Source organism: Athene noctua, chromosome 22, assembly GCF_965140245.1.
Source record: "Athene noctua chromosome 22, bAthNoc1.hap1.1, whole genome shotgun sequence".
Lineage (NCBI taxonomy): Eukaryota > Metazoa > Chordata > Aves > Strigiformes > Strigidae > Athene > Athene noctua.
In genome coordinates this window covers 7,204,475-7,227,625 of record NC_134058.1, presented here as the reverse complement: position 1 = coordinate 7,227,625, position 23,151 = coordinate 7,204,475, and the positions used below count along the sequence as shown (strand labels likewise).

Genomic DNA, 23,151 nt, shown 5'->3' with positions numbered 1-23,151 from the left:
ATGGAAACGCTTTAACTTGCCTTTGTATATTTAATGAATCAAATATAGTATTAATATTGTTTTAAATACCAACATGCTATTTCAATAAAGCTGCTTTGCCATAGCCAGATCCAGTATCTTGAGACTCAAACAACAATGCCAGCGATTGAACCGTTATGAATCCAAGGCACGGCGGGATATATATTAGGCAAAGCTTTCTCTGTGCTTCAGCAATATATAATCACTTCAAAAATTCACTCCTCCTTCACGGGGAGAAAATATATATATCACTGATCACTACACTAGACTTCACCTTTCCTGATACAGCAACTAAAATGCACTGAAGTGGGATTTTTGAAGACTATATAAACCCAGGGAAATCATGTTTGGAGAGGGGAACATGCCTTGAAACCTGTTTTCTTCAAGAGAAATAAAGAAGTGCTACAGGTTAATTGGCTGCTACATAATAGAGAACTGGATGACAGATGGATTGGTAGGAATTTAAATCTGCATTCATGAACTTAGATTTGCTGCAAGAGGGCTGGACTACCTCCAAGAAACCCCTTCACCACAGATTAAAAAGTAGCACTTATTAAAATACAAGCGGGAGAAGTAATCAGCTTGGGAAAGGTTCCTAGAAGGCATAAGCCGGTATCTTCTCTGTTAAAAGAAGTGGATGGGCAAAAAGCAAAGCACAGGCACAAAGTTACACACAGTAGCTGCAGCAACACTCTGAAAGCACTACATAGCTCCTGGATCAAACACAATTTACTTTGATCTCCTGTTCTGGATACCCCTGCTCGTGGTACGTTATCCTCCTGCACAAGAGCAATCATGAAAGGCAATCTGCCTTCCCTAGAACCGTGAGTCCTCTCCCACGTCACCCAAGGCCCAGCACAAAGCAATCAGCAGATGCTTTCGAGATGTACAAGAGGTCTGAAGTAGGAGGAAAACTCCAATTTGTATTGGGGTACCTCAGAAATGTCCCTAAAGGATAAACCATTTTCAAAGGACAGCAATTCAAAGCAAAGCAATCACTCCTGCTTAAGCACAGGGATGTCTCCAGGATGTACTCTGGGTTTACCTACAGACAAAAGTCTGTTATAAAACAATCGAAAAACACAGTCTTGTGGTTGCCACATCCCTTTATTAACAACCAAAATGCTGCCAAATGGTATCACAGAATGGTTTGGGTTGGAAGGGACCTTGAAAGATCATCAAGCCCAAACGATAACCTTGTCCTCTCAGAGGACAGCCAGTGTTCTCCATCTCTGGTAAAATCGCTTTATAAAAAGTTGCCCAGGAAGGTGACTAAAAGGCATAAGGCCCAATGTAATCATCCATTCTCTTTACAAAATCCAGAATAGAATTTCACTCAAAATCAATTATAGTTTTAATGTCATGATCAAACACTTAAGTTTTATATCCATTACTCATCAACCACAGAACTCCTGGAAAAAGCTGTTTTATACAAAAAATGTCACACTTAAGACTGACCTACTTTACAAATGCAAGAATAAAAGAAAATATTTAAGCTAAAAGTGATCCAAAGCTTTATGAAGTGTTTGAAGTTTAAGCGGGTGGAGACACAGGATGGAAACTTGTTTAAGGAACTCGAGCTGTATCCATGAGATGGAGAGACTGTGGCCAGAACAAAGCCGTAACGTGAAGAGGGATGTGATAGGGGAGGAAATCCCCCAGCTTCCACCACAGACCTCAAGAAAGGACAACAGATTAATCACTTTGTTTTACCACTAAAGGACAGAGCAGAAAAGGCACCGTAACCTTCCCGATAGCATTCTACCTCTCACAAGCCTTGCAAATGAATGCTGGACCCTATACTTACAAAATGAGTTTCCACCACACAGCAATAAAAACAAGCTATGACTTTCAATTACACTTCAGAACCAAATCACTCATCCATAAAGACACTTGTGTATTTTCCAGTATAACTGAGAGCCAGAGACAAAAAACCCACCCAGTGTCTCTGGCTTCTGGCTCTCACAGCACTAAGCCACAAAACCCTGATTGCCAAAGTACCAGTACCTGGAACCTCAGACGCAACACAAACCTTCAAAAGAGTTGCAGAGTGTTTCAAACTGGCTCATTTAAAAGCAGCAAAATAGATTTTTCTCTTTTTTCCCCTAAAGGTTGCATAGCTATTTCTTCCAGCTACAGAAGTTCAGCATGGAAAAGGAAATGTCTCCATCTATTTAGATCAACAGACTTCCAAGAAACCTTTTAAAAAAACTCCCCCAAAGGAAAATAGCAAGCATTCAGCTAGAAACGTTTTTACAAGAGTGACAACGACTAAAGTCACAGTCTGAGAAGCCAGTGTCTAACAGCAACCCGAAAACATTACCTAAAAGACTAGGTGAGGAAGCAAACATTTCAACTATTATTAAAACAGATGACACTAATGGCAAGTGACTTGGCATAATTTTCACTGAGTCCTTCCCCTAGGCCTGCACCCTGTCATTTCAAACCAGCACATAAATAGCAACAGAAATATGAAGGAAGTGGCAAGTTTCAGCAACCCGCCCTCCACCAAACCCAAAACATTGCTAAGGTGTTCATTCAAATCACCTGCAACCTCATAGCTCAAGAGAAGGAAGAAAAAAAAAAAAAGAGTCTTCAGGACAACATCAAGAGATCGGAGTTGTCACTAAATAATTTTGTTGCCTGTGTCCTCCATCCACCTTTCTAGTAGTGAGGCTCACGAGCCTGTTCTTTAATAAAAAGGACAGGTTGGTACCAGGAACTAACCAGGATGTAACACTTCTCCCACTGGCACCAGTACAAATAACTTACAATTCCTCTCTCCCTCCTTCTTTGGCCCCAAGAGCACAACTGTGTAACACTTTCAGAATGTCACCTAAATACTTAAAATTAAGCAGGTAAAATGTTTGTGTATGCAGACCAGCTGTTTTCACCACAGTTTATGAACACAGCCCAAAGTATGCTTGTGGACTTTGTACAGGTATTTTACAGAAATTCTTTCCAGCATACACAGGTGCAAAAATCCCTCGAGCAAACATACCAATGTAGTTAGGTATGTGTAACTTCAATGCCAGTTGTACTTAAAAGCACACATCTGGACCACGGTGGGATGACTCAAACTGAGAAGCAGAGTTGTGAACTGCAAGAACTCTGCAAGGAAGGAAAACACTATCCAAACAATGGGATCCTGAAGGCTAAAAAAAAAATAAATCTCCCAGAACCTCCCATTTTGTGCTTTCTAGTACCTTTCATTATTAAAAAAAAAAAAAAAAAAAAAAATAATATGTGTATTGCTCACATTTTCCTTACCATCCAATCGCCCTTGGCAGATGGAAACTAATGACCAAATCCCTTTTGAGAAGTCACCTGGAAACAGTTCCATTAGCCACCTAATAAGCAAGACAATGGGTCACTTTGTACCATGTCCAAACACGTAACCGGTTCATTAACTACCAGGAAGCGCCGACTGCTTACAAATCTTTCACCCGTACCCATCCGTTGGACCGGCGTGCTCTGCAGAGACAGCCCACTGCTTCATCCACCAACAGTCTGACACGTTTTAGACTCTGCCAGCTATAATTCAAATATGAGTAGGAGGGGAAAGGCAGCAGCAGAAGTCTCCCATGTCATGTAATAAGTTTGCCACAGTCTGTGCAGAGTACAGATTTCACGTGACATACATCTTTCTTCAAACAGGCATATCTCAGATATGGTACAAGATGGCTATTATTTGTTAAGTTACTCTGTCTTCAATTTTCCACCATTAAAACACTGCATTGTGAAAGCATGAGGTAAATTTCTGCAAGCACAGGCATGCATTATTAAAGATAATCAATTCTCAAATTCCAGATCGTAATAAATGGAGATTTTAAAACTTAGCCTCACTCCATCTTTGAAAGCATGTAAGTAATTTCTTACTAGGGATTTAAAACCTTCAGAGAGTGTTGTTTGAGGATAGTGCTGCATCATCAGTGCTGACCTCCTAATACAAGCTTTCCCTCTCCAGTGTTCAGATTTTATGTAATCACAGAGAACCGTGGGAACCCAAGGGAAAAACTCCTCCTCTGCTGAAAATCTCAGATTCAGAAGATAAGAATGTAGCCTGTACAGAGCTGCTCCAAAATGAAGCACACAAAGAAAAAAAAATCAGATTAAAAACAACTGGTTTTCACAGCATGACAGTACACTCAATTTTTTCCTCTAAATTTGCTCTAATCTGTGTAATATATATCAACAACTTCAATACTGATTCTGATTTGAGCCGCCCATGGGCGAGTTAAGGAAGGGACCCCAACACTGCTCGGTTTACTCTTACATCTGAACAATTTCCTTGGGAAAACATCATGGTTGTAATTTTAAAAGCACACAAACATTAAAGCAGCGAGCATCTTAGCAGTTTAGGTCTGTCTTGTGAGGCTTCATCTTGTACTTATCAGTCTAACCCGGAGGCAAGAATCTCACAGATGACATAATCCTGATGTCACACCCTATTGTGCAAAACCCCAGCCAGCAGTGAGATGGAAAGTCAGGTTTCCTTAGTGCTAGGATGCATAACAAATGCATCTGGATTCAATCTGCAGGGCCCTTGCTGTGAAAACCACAGTAACTATCATGCCCAAGAGAAAGCCATCACAAAGGGCTAGTAACCATTAATGAGGAACAGTGAGCTAATGGCAATAAAGTCACTTCAAAGCTTCCCCTGGGTTTTTAGTTTAGGCAAACTAGGTTTACATCTAAACACAGACAGAACGCTTATATAAAGAGCTCACAGCTGCCTAATCACTTTGTGAGTTGAAATTGCACTGCGGGCTGCAGGAATCGAAGCTCAGCGACTGCTGCCCCATGCACACCTACGGGCATGAGCACTGGCAAGCTGTGCTCAAACCAAAAACACCAATTACGCCTCTTACATCTGGTGCTCCCCTTTTATTTACTTGGGGGAATCGGCGCTGTTCCAGGCATAGAATCAATCAAATTTGGTCAAACCGATAAATACAGCAATTGCTAGAAACCTTGCTAGAAGTGAAAAGTATTTTCAAAACTGGAGAGGAACAAACTCCACGCAGAGGATCTCATGGTCTGTCAGACCAGGTAAAGGGACATACAAAAGCAGGGAAGGAGAAATTAGATAACAAACTGCTGCATCATTCTGAAAGGGTTCAAGTCTAAGGGCAGCACTCAGAGGTTTACCATCTTACCAAGACAAGTGGGCCAAGGCTAGCATCAGAGGTGGCTCAAACACACAATTTAAAATAAACTAAGAAAAAAGGTAAAAAACAGCTGAAAGGACAAAGCTATCCAGCAGCTTACAACATTTGAACGTACTTGGTAGTAGAGACAATGGCAGCAGAGTTCAACAGCGATCAGCCACAGAGGCAGAATGAGACATCCCTAAAATTCAGCAAATCAAGGCTGTTCAGTGAGATTAAATACACTAATAATAATAATAAAAAAAAAAAGTCAGCCCTGAGCACTCTAAAAATTAAAGGGTAAGCTTGTCTGCCAGTGGGACTTTGCTACCGCACCTGACCAGAAGCCCCTTCAAGCTCTCTAGCAAAAGGCTCCTGGATCTACATATTCCTGAAAGCACACGCATTCAGGAGATCCCTGGAGCCTCTCATCATCGAGCTGGACGGAGAAAGGTGATGGATGTTCAGTTCAGGTACTATCTATGCTGTGAAGAGTACTGCAAATGCTTTGCTGCCAGCAGTGCCATCCTCAGCACTGCTAACACCATCAAAAATTCGAGTGACTAACTCCATTTTGGTCTGGATTCCAATCCAAAATTCAATAATAAAAGGATTACACACAATAAAGACATTTTAGAGGTCAATCCTCTCCTAGACCTCCTTCCGCTCCTACCGAATTCCTTGTCCAGAGCTCTAATATAACAAATTGAAAATGGATCAACATCAAAACACAGATAGAAGCAGAAGTTCAAAAGGCCTCACTGCTTATTCTGTTGAGGGAACTCAAAACCTTAATCAATAAAAACATTTTCAGGAGCAGAATGATTAAGATGAGCAATTTTTTTTTTAAGGTATTAAAAATCAAAAGCACCCATAAATCCAACTTAACCCAAGAAACAAAGTAAGGAAGGGCTTTCTAAATGTATATCAGTGTACTAAACTGGTCCAAAGTTGCCAAAACTCATCTTGTTTGTAGAAATATTCAGATCAACGGCATCCTTCCCCAGGGAGGTCTATTTAATCACTTCAGAAATGATTTCTTCCAGACAACAAAGAACGATTAGATTACTTAATTAAAGCACTGATTATCTCCAACCCAAAACAACGGAACACAGAATCTAAAATAGATAGATTTAACCAGATGCCCTGGTCCTCATTATGCTTTGATTTCAATCAATCGCACACACACGTCAAGCAAAGGGCAATAAATTACAACCATGTGTTTGAAGAAATTATCTTCACGATATTGGAAGTGGAGAGCCAAGGCTTTAACTGAACGGTGTAAGATATTAAGACTTCCATCTGGGAATAATAACCTACTGAACAAAAACATACCAGGGCATTAGCTTCAGGCAGTGTCTGAGTTAAACCTGGCAGCAGGAGATCAAAATTAAACAGTTGTTTTTTGGAAAGTGACATGCATTTTGGTAAAACAGATAACCAAGAAATATGCTTGTTGTTTAACATATATAATAGAGAGGGAAGTAAAACCTAGCATAATTCCTCTTTGACCCAAAGAGACATGAACATGCCTCCAGAAATAAAAGGTGGGCAACCCCAGAGTTAGTTAAAGGTAGTTTGCATTAAAACACTTACAGGGAACAACTCAGCACTGCTTGAGAAGCACTGAAGATTCAGCAAAGCTGTTTTTCTCAAGCTTTCATGATCTGAAACAATTGCATGCAATACTACAAGACTTCTCCAAACTTACTTTCACATTACAGTCACTCAGCGTGCTGGCCAAGAAGCTTTTGGGGACAAAACTAAAATTTAAGACTAGCGAGCAAATCCAAATGGCTTATCTCACACAAATTGTTAACAAATGCCTAACAGGCTGTTTCCCTCAAGACACCCACGCTAGCAGGTGCCAACCCTTGGGAAATGGCAAATACATGCCAATGACTCACGAAATGTAGGTGGATACTTACCACACCTGATTAAAACAGAAATCTAAAAAGGAATAGTATGTGGGCCAAATGGGGCTGACACAAGGAAGAACTGAAACTATCTGAAGTCTTGGGAGACACCTGAGATGAACTCCGAGATATTATCGCTGGGCGTAAAAGGTAAAACGGGAGAGGAACCAGAGGAAGCTTGGACCATATGCTGAGAGCAGAGTGGGAACAGCACATGTTCTCAACCGTACTTATTTTTCTACAGAAAGGAAACATCTTCCTCTTCCGCTCCCTGCTGGAATGACCAGTGTAAGATGTATTTTAAAGCTGGGGAGTGTAGCGAGCACCACGCAGAGCAACACCTCTCGGTGTTGCAATCCATACTGGCTGGATGACCACAGGCACAAGATCCAGCTCTTTAGCCCAGCAAGGCTGGAAACAAAGCCACAAACTGCTTTGAAAAACCTAGCAGAAACCCTCATTACAGGAATAAAATGCCTAACAGCCCAGGAAATTCAAGCACACTGGAGCCTGGTGTTCTCTGTGAATGACTGCTTACATAAGATTATTTTTGTATTAACTGTTACCTCTCTACCATAAAACACAGCATAACTGTGGTTAGAGGTGTAGTTCAAAAACATTCTCTACCCCATAGAGAGCAGGACAGAGCCGCCTCTTAAGGGACTGTTGTATGAGAGCCTGATGCGTCAGATCTGAGGCTTCTCTCTTAGCACCATTTTCATCCTCTTAGTCCACGGTGCAAGCTGAAAGTCTAACAGCACAACAGCCACCGCACTTAAACTTGAGGGTTTTTATTAAAAGGGTTTGTAATGTGAAATACTGATTAGCTTGGTGTCACCTACGAAGAGTCTGTTTGGACAGACAACCCCATCAGAGTAAATAGAGACAATAAAAGTCTCTGCATGTCAACTCAAGACAGGTTTTTTTGCACACTGCCTACCCAATGAACGCTGTTACTGGAAGGTGGACCTGTTATAAATGTCCCCCTGTAACAGAAACCATAATTTCCACAAAAGACAATACCGAAGGCTGCCAGCTTGCTACTTATTTTTCTGATTAATACACCAACGCTTTCAAACAAGCCCAAAATATTTCACAATGCTGGAAAACCTCTGATGTCACTAGCTCTGGAATTTTAAACAACACTGATAACTCTGTCCTGGAACCGAAGCATCGTGAGCTCCTTTCCCAGAACCGCAAGTTGCCAAACCAGAAGGCCAGTGACACCTTTAACAGACATCACACGGCTCAGGCCTACTTCTGGCTTTGCAGTGGGTGCACAGGATTAGTTTCCAGCTCCTACAGACCATGGAAATTACATCACTGCAATTGCCATCTTGTTCCCGCTACAACCTTCCCCACACTTCAGACTCCCACATGGCTTCAGCAGCTGTTACACGGGTAATTGTTACAGTCATTCCCAACCTGATATGTTGGCAAGACCAGCAAGCAGCAGTGTGAAAAGCTGGCACTTGTTACCCCCACCTTATTTCCCTCCCACCCCCTCCAATCTCCAAGTAAAAATTAAGCTTCTGCTGTCAAAATACAAAATCCAATTGTCTTAAGGAATAAGGAAACTGCGGAGTTCAACTCCTAGAACAAAAGCATGTTTCTGTCCAAATCTCTGTTGTAGGTAAAGTACAAATCATTTCCAATTTTAAGCATGAGGAACCCTTCAAATGGTCAGGTTAAGTTTCCCTAACTTTGCAAATTCTTTCCAAAAATGCCACAATTTTTACACCACTCAGCAAAACGAAAGCCACCCTTCTCTTTTTCTGACACATTTTTGAGATCGTAACGCGCATCAAAGCATCCTGTGCTGACAGATGTGCTTATCTAGCCTGACTCCACCACGAGTCATAATGCCTCCGTCATTTCTGGCTGATGACACGAGAATGAAGCCTTTGTGAGAAATCCCTCCCGTATCCCCTCTGACAATGTATTGACTATAAAACTTGGACTGACAAACTGAAAGATGAAATTTGATACAATCTCACCTTTTACTTCCATATAATATATTAAGACTACTGTTGTACCACATGTTGAACAGGGTTCAGCAGATTCACCCAAGTCTGAGAGTAACCTGTACCATGCCTTCCTTCCAGCAAATGAAACCTTTTTAAAGAAGTTATTGTATCCAGCTGTGACTTCAGAGTCACCTAATCAGAGAAGGATTTAAACAGACAACCTTGGCTCCATAAACCTACTCATTTTCATCTTAGTGTATTTAAAATCCTATCAGTCCTGGTCTGTAACTGCATATCTCTTTGCTGCATACACAAAATTCCTTTCTTCCAGTAAGTTCAGACACCAATAACAATTGTTACTTACAAGAGAAGTTGGATACCTATGAAAATAATGCATGAAACTAAGTAAAAGTTTGTTACCTGTAATGAAAGTGTGAAGATTACACAGTTGGACAGGCTACATTTACATCAAGCCACATCTTAAAATGGTAGAAAATCAAGCAAGAAAAGTACCTTTTAACCTGCTTTTGTTAGCACTGTAATAATACAGTGAGACATGATGAACTGCATCTAAGGATGTGCTTTATCTCCATTTTTAGGCAACATGAAGATGCAGTTAAGTTTGTCACCTTTTTCAGGGTCATTAGGCATCTCCAATAAGCAAGCACCCCATTACTGGACAAAACAGTAAGTCAGTTTTGCTTTGCATCACACACTTGTTAGATTCAAAATTACTTATTTCCATCTCATCACTGCTTAAGGAGACCACAGTCTACAAAGATAACAGCTAAACCTGATCACATGTCCAGACCTCGGATGTGACCGCAATGCAAGATGAGTGCAGTCCCACCTTTTAGAAAAACCATTCAACGGACAAGTTACCCTCATCTACATTTCTCTTACACATGCTCTATTAATTCCTTTGCTTTACACCTCAAACAAGACAGGGCCTAAAACGAGCAGAGAATAGCCCTTGCAGCAGAAGTCCACTAATCCCCATACAACTGCTGCATTTCAGTACAGTACTGCCTGGCATTTCACTGCAAGATGTGAAAGTTGCCGCTATATATATAGATATTTTGCGAGAGTACAGTCTTGAGGGAACGGAAAAAGCAGATGGTTTAAGACTGAACTTAGTCAAGATCAAAGAGAACACAGGTCATTTCAGGACAAAGACGCCATTAATCTGTTAAAGGGGAGACGGAGGCAGGAAAGCACCTCAGCATCTGCCTTTAGCATCAGCTGACAAATCTGATCATGTTTTCGTATGGTGAAATCACAGCAGACACACTTCCCAAGAGCAGATCAGCAGCTGCCTACCCTTCTTCCTCCGCTACACATTGGTATGCCACTCTCAGAGGCAGCTAGTGACCACATTTTAGACTCATTGTGTGCATTGCACGCCTGCTGAAGGAAACAAAGAAAGCAGAGGGCTCTGTACAACTGACATACAAGTCTCTGTACTGGTCAAAGGCATTGTTGGCTTCCACCTCCAGCTTGCGCAGGCGAGCAGATGGCATGGCACCGTCTTCCAGGGGAGGATCGTATTTGTTACTCCATGGTGATCTGCCAGAGAGACAAGGAAAACAGGGACACAGTTAGACAACTGAGACAAACTCAGAAAGGTTGGAGACTGGTGGGTCTGACCTTATCCACAGATGCCAAACTTCCAGAAAAACAAAAGGCACCAAGAGCCATCTATCTGCAAGAATTCCACCCTCAACAGCCATTCCAAACACTGACAAAAGAGGGACACTGAGCCCTCGAAGTTCACAGTGTACCTGAGGCACATCCTCCCTTTTCAAGTTTCTACTATATAAATAATCATGTTTGGGTTTGAATCTATTCCTTCTTAAATATTAAAAAAAAAATGAGGCCTCAGCTGTTGTACTTTAGACATTTAATTTTCATGCAAATACAAATAGACTGTGTAGTGTATTTGGGATCTGACAGTATTTGAGCCACACACTGCTGTCTACAATTAAGCTCCAAATTCTCCTCTACTATTTTGCTTTGAAATAAAACTCTGCTTTTAGTATAACATTAGGAAAACATTTATACAGTTCGAAGGATTTAACCGGGTTTGTAAAGTTGCAGGTTTTATTATGATTTCTGCAGGTGGGGAAGAGATTTTGTGCTCATAATGAAAGATTTGGTATTAAAAGATTAATGGAACCCTTTGTCCATCTGCTTGGGACTTTTATAACCCCCATTCTGTAAACCTGCATTCTCCTTTTCATTTCCCCTGTGAATAACCAACCTACATACATCACTGCTAGTTTAAAGAAAGGTACCTCTACCCTCTACCTACTCAATTTTCAAAATACTCCAGCCTACTAACACTAGGTCTTAATGCAGTCCATACGTAAGGGCTTTTTCCTCAGTAGCCATTTGTTATTCATTTCTCAGAAAGGCATCTAGTTTTGACATCTGTTTAATGCAAAGCACAAAGAACAGGCTCTGCTTCACTCTGGCTTTGCGCTTTCACAAAACTACATCTGACTCCAAAGGTGAGACACCAGGAAAAGCTAAATCATTATGTCACATCCACCCAGAGCAATGTTTTTCAGGTGGTGGTTCTCATTTTAAAACAGTTGCATAAAACTCGGTCGCTTTGGAGAAAAGTCAACAGCTACAGTAGTGCTCCTTTCCTAACAACTCTCTGAAATCTCGAAAAGATTCGCACAAAACAAATCACCACTGGTGCTATCTGGAGGATTCCCAAATGGCACCCCTACACCCTTCAGGCAGTACACACAGATGTGGATGACACCAGAAGGACTTCAGGCAGACACAGCACTGACCTTGCTATTGTGAAGTCTGCAAAGGCAAAGCCAGGGTTCATACACCAGACAACACAGAACTGTACTGCTACCTTAGCAGCTGCATTCATTATGATGAGTTTACTTTTTTTTCCCTCTACTCAATTTTAAAAAGCAGAATCCAAAAAAATTCTACTGTTTTCTGCAGATTCAGAGCACTGTGCTTCTCCATCTTGTATGAGGTAATCAGCCAGCAGAGAAGCCATGCAGAAGCCACAGTCAGGATACTTCAATTATAAACATTAGATGTCTTTGCAGGCTGCAGGAACGGGATATAAGGGAAGCCTAGTAACATAGATTCTTCTAGCTAGCAGATTGTGGCATTTTCAACCCATTACAGTTGGAGTCAGCAGCAAATTCACCTAAAAAAATACCTCGTAACACAACCCCATACTTTTTTCTTTTTGTGGAAGAGTACTCACAACACATTAAAAACCTTAAATGGAGGTTATTTGAAGAAAGACAGACAGACAAGCACTTAAATTTCAAAAGTCAGACCTCTAATTTCCCTAAAAGAGAATGTTTTTTGTTTCAGCTAACAGGTTTCTGTGTTGTTTGCACCAAATCCCCCATAAGGATTCCATTTAAGAGAATGATCAAACGTACTTAAGAGTGGAAATGTATGGACAAACTCAAGGACCTTGAAGTCTTGTATAAAAAAAAAATATTAATAAAAGCTCTGCCTTCACAATGTGGATTCCACGGCTGTTTGATATCCTCCACAAACCTTTGTTATTAGAAGAGCACTTGCAGAAGTGCCAGCGAGACTGTGCACTCAAAAGGCTGCTCCCACAACCAGCAGTGCAATAAGAGGAAGAAAATGAAAATCACCTACTTATGAAGATCCAAGAGAGACTCCAAAAAAACCCACCTTCTGGTCTGAACTACGTTCAACATGGAGAAAGTCAAGTCTGTCTAAATACAGGGAAGGAGTAAACTGTGTTGGGATAAGCATTAGGATATTCATTTCCCTGCATGCTGCCCCATGGAACTGGTGGAGTTATCACTTCAATGGCCAAACATCCCATAGCAGCTTTTTTTTCCAAAGCTAATTCCCAGTCAAATTGTAAAGCCACTCAAAAAAACACTATAAAATTTGATTCCCAGTAAGAAAGTCTGACTACCTAACTCCACCTTTCCTGCAGAAGTAGCATGAGGCTCAGTTGTCCTCAGAATGCTCTGAAACCCTTGGATTAGTATTAAAAGAAATGCAATTAGCAACCTCTCCAATAAGAAAAAAACCCTGGTGTTTAGTTTGAAGTGTGCAGTAATTGGAGATATAGCATGTCACTGGCAGGGAATAGTATTTCTTAGGACTTCTAATCGAGTGTGTGGTTCTGAAAAATCTTTGTGGAAATATCAAAAGCTTTTAAAAGCACAGTAAACTCCTCCTAGGTTTTGGCCTAATTGATTAAATTAGTGTAAGAGCCACTTCCCAGTAACAACTTCAGATTTTATGAGGTATGAATAACAGTGTCTGAACACAGGCACAGAATGGGATTAACACATGCACATGTTAGTATCGCTTGGTTTTCAAAGGCTTTTGCTTTGTGCTGAAGGAAAGAATTTACTTCACAAAACAGAGCTGAGACCAATCAATTCCAGAAGGAAGAATCACTTCAATCCAGAATTCCTGAATCAAAAGCTTGAAGAACAGCATTCTTTAATGCCAGCAGTTAATACATTATGCCTATTCTATACAAACAAATGAAATGGCTTTTCTGACACCCCATTACTTAATAAGTCCTGAAAATGTTGAAGTGATTTGAAAAAGCTTGTCGTCCTGTTTCCTTGTAATTATTTAAGCATCTTCTCAGAAAGAGATTGAGCAAATTTCAGAGGCAAGCACGAAACTAACCTTAAAGAAAGGCCACCACATGCACTAATTAAACACGGAGGGCTGGAGGGGGAGCAAGTGTTATTAGTTATTGCAGCATGTCACAATTCTGTTTAACAAGTGCCTTTTCAAGTTTCCTGTTCCTCTGGTGATAGATGCTCATGTCAACAGCCTAAATAGGATGCGAGGGGACTGCAAGAAACATATCACAACTTCAGTGAGAAAGCATCTCTTGAAAGACCCACAAGAAATACAGGATCTCATCCCTTCTCTTGCATCTGCCAGAGAGGATGCAGCTGCGTGAGTACATCTTGCAGAGGGCAAAACTATAAAACTCTACTCTAGCTACTAATTTAGAACTGATGAAATGCATGTAAGCTGCTAACATAGATCTGACCTACTCGCTTTTAAAAGGCACCAGGCTCTTTTGCAGAAGTTTGAACAAACTTTCAGTGTTAGACTAGTACCCTAAAGAACGTGAGTGAACACTTCAAAGACCTTCTTACTTCTTGGCCCACTGCAATAGGTTACATTTTTAAAAAACTCCTTAAGATTTACACTCAGCCACAATCCAGGTGCACTGTCAAACTCCGCATCCAATATCAGTCTCCTCCTATTTCTAGGACAAAATGAATCACAGCACGTTCTCTGTGTAAATCATTTACAGATATGCTTTCCATTTAGATAAGTACCTTTCCTGCAACTCAAAGCGATCAAAACCAATCAATCCAAAATCCTTTATAAGCTTACCTGCTTCTGCAATGATGGCCTGAGCCAAAGGAAAAAAAAAAAAAAGGTAAAATATATTGTGGAATTCCAGTTTGAAATAGACTTCTTGAAACATTCTGGCCACATGAATGTGAAACACTACTGCAAATCTGCACAAAGCAAAGCTAGATTCTTACTGTAGATCAGTTCCAATCGTTAGCACTAAAAATGTAAGCTCTTACATTGAAGCTATAAGGAGAGCCAGGGATGTAACCCTTATAATCATAACCAGAAGAAGCAGAATGGCTGAGCTGTTAACTCAGGACAGAAGATGAATGGTGGTCATTACTTCACAGCCTAGCACCCTTCCTTAAGAGAAAAGAATAGAAGCTAGCTGATTCAATATTCACAAACCTTTCTGGACCATAAGCTTTGTGATTCTTAATTAAGTATTTGGAACTATGCCACTGTTCACTATGGCCATTAAGAAAAGTCAGGCAATGCAAAAAAGGGGGGAGAAATTGCTCAACAATAATCATCCTAACGGCAAGGTGTAGAATGAAAACATTAAAAGAGAGACTGCGTTCAAAGTATCAGCCAAAAACACTGAAAACTCATTGTATCAATCCAGTATTACAGTCTCTTCTACTTCAAAATTCATTACCATATAATTGCATACAGCTCATATTGTTCAAATATTTTCATTGTTTTTGTCTACAGTCCTCAGAATAAATCAGCTATTGTGGTAGAGAGGGATTCCTTTTCTTTGCTAAAAACGTGGGCCAAGATTTTCATACAGAACCAATGACATTACATGTCCAAAGTCAGACTCTATGCCTTGCAAAACATGAGTGAAAGAGCCTTCCTGGGCTGGCAAGTCCACCCTGTTTTGAACAGGCAGAAGACAATTTTGTTTAAAGCAACTGCTTGCATCATCTCTTTTCTGTTGTTATCCAAAGATTTTACAACCTTGCAACAATAAGTGGTTTAATTTCATAGAGGCTATCAGTGTAATTTCTTCTAGAGATCTGACTGCTTTTAATTCTCTAAGATATAACTATACTACAGAAAGCTTAAGAGAAATACGTTAATCAGCCCTTTAAGAAGATGACAACATCCCATTTTAGCCTTCAGTGAGTGACTGACAGTAACACTGTGGTTTCTAGCATAAAACCCATCTTGCTCTGTAGACAGACAATGGGGACTGCACTGGCTTTGCATGGCAAGGTTCTGGTAGCAGGGGGCTACAGGGGTGGCATCAGAGAAGCTGCTAGAAGCTCCCCTGTGTCCAACAGAGCCAACACCAGCCAGCTCCAAGATGGACCCACTGCTGGCCAAGGCCAAGCCCATCAGCAAGGGTGGCAACACCTCTGGGATAACATTTTAAGAAGGGAGAAAAAAAAATACAACAGCCAACAAGAGGAGTGAGAATATGTGATAGAAACAACTCTGCAGACACCAAAGTCAGGGAAGTGGTAGATGGAGAAGGTGCTCCAGGGACCGGAGCAGATACTCCCCTGCAGCTGTGGTGCAGTCAGGCTGTGCCCTACACACACGGAGGTTAACGGGGGGAGCAGATCTCCACCTGCAGCCCGTGGGGGACCCCACAGCGGAGCAGGGCGATGCCAAAGGAGGCTGTGAGCCCGTGGGAAGCCCGTGCTGGAGCAGGCTCCTGGCAGGACCTGTGGCCCCATGGAGAAAGAGCCCACACTGGAGCAGGTTTGCTGGCAGGACTTGTGACTGCGTGGGGGACCCACGCTGGAGCGGTTCAAGAAAAGCAGTAGCTCTCTTGTAGGAAGGGCTCACATTGGAAAAGGTCATGGAGGACTGTCTCCTGTGGGAGGAATCTCACGCTGAAGCAGGGAAGAGTGCAAGGAGTCCTTCCCCTGAGGAGGAAGAAGTGGCAGAAACAACGGGTGATGAACTGACCACAACCCAAATCCCCTCTGCCTCTGCATCACTGTGGAGAGAAGGTAGAGGAATCAGGAGCAAAGCTGAGCCCAGCAAGAAAGGAGAGGTGGGGGGGAAGATGTTTTCAGATTTAGATTTTATTTCTCATTATCCTACTTTGATTTAATTGGCAATACATTACTTTTTCCCCAAGTCAAGTCTCTTTTGCCCACGACAGTAACCACTGAGTGATCTCCCTGTCCTTATCTCGACCCACAGCCTTTTGTTTTATTTTCTCTACCTTGCCCTACGGAGGAGGAGAGTGATAGAGCAGCTCTGGTGGGCACCTGGTGTCCAGCCAGGATCAACACACCCCAGGGACCCACCTAGCAAAGGTCATCAGATTAGCAACCATACAACCACGTTATTTGAAACTGAGGCCCTCTACAGTGGTCTGGAGATGAAGATGTTTATGTCCTCTCACATACAAAAGTAGTAAGAACAACGTTCATAGTCAACGTCTTACTAAAGAGGATTTGAAACAGTCCCAGCTTCATTGCTGAGAAGAGTTTAGTATCATTACATTTCTTTTTTTTGGCTAAAAATAATAAGGGACCATAATACTTGTACATCACACTCATTTACAAAGTAAACGAGTTACTTCCTTGCTTTGGATATGAACTCACCTATACGAGTCTCCATCTCTGTTGTAGTCACACAATAGATAGTCTTTTCCTACCACCTTATCTCGTGCAATCTTCAATGGCTGATCAACAGAGGAGAGGAGATCTTCACAGAGGCTTGGGACCTAATGGATTTGGAGAAAAACAACAGGAAGAAAAGAGAGGGTAACACATTAAGGTTAAAAGAGACTGGCATCCCTTAGAACAGATTTTGTTATTAATAGCCCACATCTGTCCCAAAGTCAGAAACCCTTTAAAAAAAAAAAAAAAATCAAGCTGCACTTAAGTTACAACACCATCCTATGCTCCCACCTCCAATAATTTCAGATTTAATTACCTTACCACTAGTGTGGTCCAGTACACTTAAATATATACATTCTAGATGTTAGCTTCTTGCCAAAGACGGCCAGTAAAGTGATTGTCAAGAACTGATGAATAAAGGTAAATATTTATAATGGAGTGGAAACGAGGGAGCTGCTAAAAGAATACGCCATCTATACGCTTGAGCATATTTTTCACAAGCTCCCACTCTGGGTAGAGTTTAGAATAGTTTCCAGGCAGCTGGCCAAACATTACCATGTTGGCTAATAAAAATACGTGTGTGTCTGTGTGCATGCACATATAAAATCAAATACATCTCCTACACAGGTAGCTTTTAATGGGTTCCTAATCCCAGCTGTCTCCCTGCACTTCACATGGAGAAAGGTTGCAAGATCTGCAGAGAGGCTTTGATGTACCGCAAAGAGAGGAGGTGACATTTTGCAGCCTGAAGCTAGCGTGGATGCAAGCACAAGCAAATTGAGCAAATTCCATCACATGGCCTCTTGCGCTGGAGCTGATGGCAGCCCCGTTATCAATATATCAATGTTCCTATACTGTAGGCTTCGGCCACACTAGCAGCTTCCTCCAGGAACTCCACCTCCCCGGCAGATACTTGAGGGCACGTGCAGCAGTGTGCCCCAATCCATCTGAGGGACAATCAAGAGATCATTCCTGGAGCTATTATTAAACAATTAGTGGACTGTGTGTCTCCCTCAACAAAAGCATTCCAGATTTCACTGCAAGAGAACGGGATTAAAGTAAAACGCCCTTGGCCAACAGAAAGTTGGGAATGTAACAGGATATAAGAGAATTGGTAAATTTTTGCGCATATTGGTGACAACATGCTAATACAGATGATAATGGAAATGATAATGGTAATGATGGAATCTCTTCCACATTTCATGCTACACTGTAGAGATGAAAACCTGATTGAGAACAGGAAGACAAAAGGCAATAGAGGGTAAAATTAGTCATGAAGTGATGAATTTACAACTCGTAAGACATGAAAAGGGGAGGGAGGAAGGAAGGAATAAAGAAAATACAGAAGTGTGCTTTCTTCTCTTCAGGCCACTGATTCAGTGAACTGGCAGGTATAATTTCAAAGGGAAGAAGCCTAGAGGAGAAAAAACAAATTAGGGGTGAAACAGCTCCCGAAAGCATAAGCACAGACTATTTTAATGCACTAGATGTGACATAACAGATCAAACTGCCTGAAACAAAAACATTCCTAATCCCAAGTACAAGGCAATAACATACAGAGGATATTAAGTCAAAATGAGCAGGAACAAATATAAAACAACATGACCACAAAAGACCAAAAACACCCAGAAAGGCCAAAGGACAAAACAAGATGTGGCTAGCAAGAGACACAACACCAAACCCACACAATCACCCCATAAACACACAAAAAAAAATAGAGAGGAAAACCAAGAAATGGTTGGTAATGTTACCAAAAGTGCTGAAAAAGCTGAAACATTAGTTTGAGGTTTTTTACTTTGGTCTGTACACACTGTAATGTGGTAATGAGTGATAACTGAAGGGCCCACAGTAAAGAGCAGAGCAGTTCAGTATCTATATAAAGCTAGATGCTTCTCATAGGAGTTCATCATTTGATACTTGGAGACCTGGCTGAAGCAACCTCAGAGCCATTACGCGTTCACTGAGCGCGGACAGGAAGCAAGCACAGCTTTCAGGAAAATCTTTACTTTTTCTGAAAACAGACAACCCTAATACTCCACGGAGCTGATACAAATCAGCAGTGTCATGGCACAAGTTAAGTGAAATGATGTATCTGTGTTCGTGAGCCCATCTGGTTCCACTTTGTCTCTTCCTTCGTTTCTCCATTAGCTATTAATTTTAGGCTGACTCTTCAGGCGGAGAGCAACTTGAGATGACTGCTTCAATTTCAGATGCACACACAACAAGACCCAAAGCACCTCATCATTAAGAGCTATGCTCCAGGTTGTTCCTAAGAGTGACCAGCTGAATATTTTCCTCCTTCTCAGCTGCTCCTTGGCCAGCTGCCCATCAGCAGAGAGATAAGCGTCCAGGAACAGACTCCTCACTCTGACGTGCGTTTAGAATGAGTAATAGTGATGAAAACACAGTTCAGAGAAAAGTGGCGTTTTTCCCAGACTCTGTTTCTATTTCATTTCTTGGGGAAAAGCCCTATACGACACGTGCGGTAAGGGAGCATGAGAGGTCTCGCTGTACAATTCTTCAAACTCAAATATACATACAAAGCATTTTCAAAAGAAACCCCAAATTCAAGACAGAGTCGATTCCCCTGCAGAAAAGCTCCTAATAACCATCTGAATTTACAACCCTTACAAAAAGCCACACAAATAAATCTTAGATTTAACTTTCTTTTAAAAATAGCACATGCCTAGTATGGTGTTTCCATACTGCTCAGTGGGAGAGCACAGACTCTTGCTGACTAAAAGGAACTCTTAATACATTGTTTTTAAGATGCAATCTATTTAATTCCCACATAGTAGTGGTGAACTAAACTTATCTCCGGATGATTTGGTAACACACATATTCATGAGCATGGTCACTTTTCCCATTTCTAAGAGCTGTGGCTACTCTTACAGCCATAACAGTGAATGCATTATATCATATACTTACTAGAATATAATACTACACTATAATATAACACTCCTTTGTAATAGCAGGCTATATATCCATTGTCTCTTTGGTACCGACACTCTACAGGACTTCAGGCAGTATATTCTTTTCTTTTTCTCCTTCTCTCAGAATAAAACAAGGAAAAAAAACCACTTCTCTACTTCGGAAGCATTAGAAAATTTCAAGTGTTTATAAAAAGAACAGAGATATTCCAGCTGATGGAAAAATATCCAAATGTGGCACAGTCACCAAGAGAATCATTTTTGTATCATTTATTACATCAACTTTCAACAGCTGCTGTACTTCCTTTCTAAGAATGAATTTACAAGATTTATGCATACTGGTCTTCCTCTCCTGCATTAGGAAGCTGCTTAGAAGGCAAATGCAGTAATCTGAACAAGGTAATTTGCAGCTTTAAGCACTTCAGCTACATGTTCATGAGACTATTTGATTCCTTCTGAATTTAGGTCTTTTTGCATTTTAAAACATGCAGTAAGATATATGGCACAGCCAGGCTAAACTAGCTGCTGCAATGTAAGCACTGAGCAATTATTTCACACTATGCAAATACCTTTCCTTAAATTCTTCTCCGTGTCAGGTATTGAACCTGCCTAAAACGTTTACATTACTTTTGTGCACAGACTCACAGAATTCCATTTATATTCAGCAAGATAACATCCAAATCTTCTGATTCCAGCAAAGGCAACTCTGCTTAGAAGACCAACCGACCCTCTAAGTTTTCAGTCTGAAACAGTGAATTTGCATTGTTAACATTTCTTATGTTTGTTCTGTGTTAACCAAAAGCCAAAACACACTTAGGTTCCTGAGTGCATGTCTCCAACAGTCATTATATAGGGAACGTCGACTTAAATTTAGAAATGTTAGAATAACCCACCCCCCAGGCCAAATACTGGCATGCAAAAGCAGTGATTTTGTTCAATTCATCACTGCACTATAAATAAGCATCACCGCGATGAAAACACTGAAGCTCTGAGGATTGTTTTATAAGCAAAGACTGGGCTCCCATCTTGATTCTGACACAAGATTTTCCCACTTTAAGCAGTGGAAGGTAGAATACAATCTTAACCTTGTATCTTTAGCTAAAGGCCATCATTAATTTAATTTGGCCCAGAGCATACTCTGCTGTCTCCCCAATGCACCACGTTTCCACTCAGTCATCTATTACAGTGGTTGTATGTATAGTCGTGGAGCGAGACCACCCTCAATGTAAATTAGAAGAGAAAAAAGGAAGAAAAAAACTCTGGGGGTCCAGACTCAGCTGTTCAGCCTGGAACTGAACAGCAGCATCATTCAGAAGCACATACCATGCAACAGGGCACTGTGTTTGTGGGATTTTTTTTTTTTTTTCCAAGGAGATCTACAATGAGTGTGTAGTACGGAGGAAAGAAAAACTGAATGAAAAGCGAGTTAAGCATACTCTCCTGCGTGTTGAACAAGGATTCTGTTGTCTTGTGTAACAGTATTCTCCATCAGAGCGGGCCAGGTATGTGGACAGTGTTTTAATTAAGTCAACTGCTCTGCTATCAAGACAAATAGTCACTTGTGCCAAAGGTGAAATCATACCCTTTTTGGAGTAGCTAACCTAATAATCATTTCTTCTTGATTCACTTCTTGGTTAAACGAACTTATTATCAACTAAGCAATTGTTTCTGAATTTATTATTTTTTTTAAATATGATTAAAGAAGCGTTTACAAAAGTTTAGGGGAAATAACAGTACTTCATGTCTTAGATGCACTCCCCATCTTTGCTTTGATAATCCTGGCTGAATTACATCAAATTCTGCACCTTACATATTCAGGACACTTAATATTTTGGCTTGCTAGCCGCTCAAATACATTGTGGTGGTTGTTTTCTTCTACAGCCTTGACTGAAATGAATCACATTAACAGTTCAAACAGCAATATTGCTAGTGTAAGGTTCTGTCCTCGGAAATAGTCTTTTTCCATGTCTATTCCGAGGTCAGCATGTACTGTCCTCCATAAGAACCTTACACACTGGAAAACTATGCTAAATGCAGCAAAATTAAAGATGAAACATTTTCTCCTTAAAGAACCAGAAGGAAGATGAAGCAAGCTTCAAGAGATTATCAAGGAAGGCATTCAGATCCATTTGGCTTTTGAATTTGCATCTGTAACACGCAGGTATCTGAGCACACATGTGACGAGCACTTTTTAATTAAAAGCCACATCCAAACAGGAAAGGAATTCCAAAAAGGAATATTTTAATTTCATGTGAACTCTTAATACCTGATTTTTCTTTTTTCAGACAACTTACATCATTACAAAAGTGGACTGCAACACTTGGGGAAATTGCTCGAACGCAAAGAATTGCCCATGCAAGTTACCCAGCACTCCTGCAAAATAACCACTTTGGCACAAGACCCCCCCTTGAGCTTGGATTCTTCCCCTCTGGGCCAGCATCAAATAAAATATTATTATAATTTTTCTGAGTCATTCCACAGCCTCAGAATTTCCTGTTCCTGCAGAACACAGACACAGCCTAACGGATGTTGTGGAAACTCAAGGAAGCCTGGCTCCACTCATCTTGGGCCTAAAACCACTAGTAAAGTCACTCCCACAAATCCACACATTGCTAAACCTTAATTTGATCCATCAGATGTCCAAGGGCCACACATTCTTCAAGCTTTGTTTATTAAATGACACTTAAATGGACTTTTGTGTTCAAGACCAGATGTAATTGATATTGGAAACAGCTCGGCTTTATTCAAGTATTTGCACTGAATTCCAGCACTGAAAGAATTAGCAAAAACAAAATTAAAAGCAATCAGCTTTTCTAGAAAAAGACAAACAAGATTGCAGATCCAGGTTTGTCTAGTTAGCGATGTCAGAGCATAAACGTTATATTGATTACAGAAATTTTCAATTCAGCTCAAGGCACTACGTTTAAAAAACTCTGAAAGGTGACCACCATTCAAAAAACAGGATCCTTGGCATTCTTCCTGTGATTTGTCGGATAAAATAGGGCTTTTGCTAGATTCCCCATTCCGTAGCTCACGGAGAAACAAAAGCTAGCCATCTGGCAGGCACAACCAGAGTGCCCTAGACTTTGACTAGTGACCTGCAGGTGAAGGCTTCTGTATCTCATTACCAGTCACAAGTCCCATGAGCCATCACAGCATATCAATATCTTGGGAAGTCTTGACTATTTGTGTCAAGAGTCTAGCTGGTG

At 40.9% G+C, this 23,151-nt stretch overlaps 1 protein-coding gene across 2 annotated transcripts in view; it reads right to left on the bottom strand.

Annotated features, from left to right (window-relative positions):
* Positions 1 to 23,151, bottom strand: part of CAPZB (capping actin protein of muscle Z-line subunit beta) — a 61,630-nt gene that overhangs the window by 16,663 nt on the left and 21,816 nt on the right. For both annotated transcript variants that reach the window (XM_074924924.1, XM_074924925.1), the window contains exons 3-4: positions 16,995 to 17,116; positions 10,504 to 10,617 (exon numbers count right to left, since the gene is read on the bottom strand). In XM_074924924.1, the coding sequence (XP_074781025.1) occupies positions 10,504 to 10,617; positions 16,995 to 17,116 (236 nt within the window). The remainder of the gene's footprint in view (positions 1 to 10,503; positions 10,618 to 16,994; positions 17,117 to 23,151) is intronic.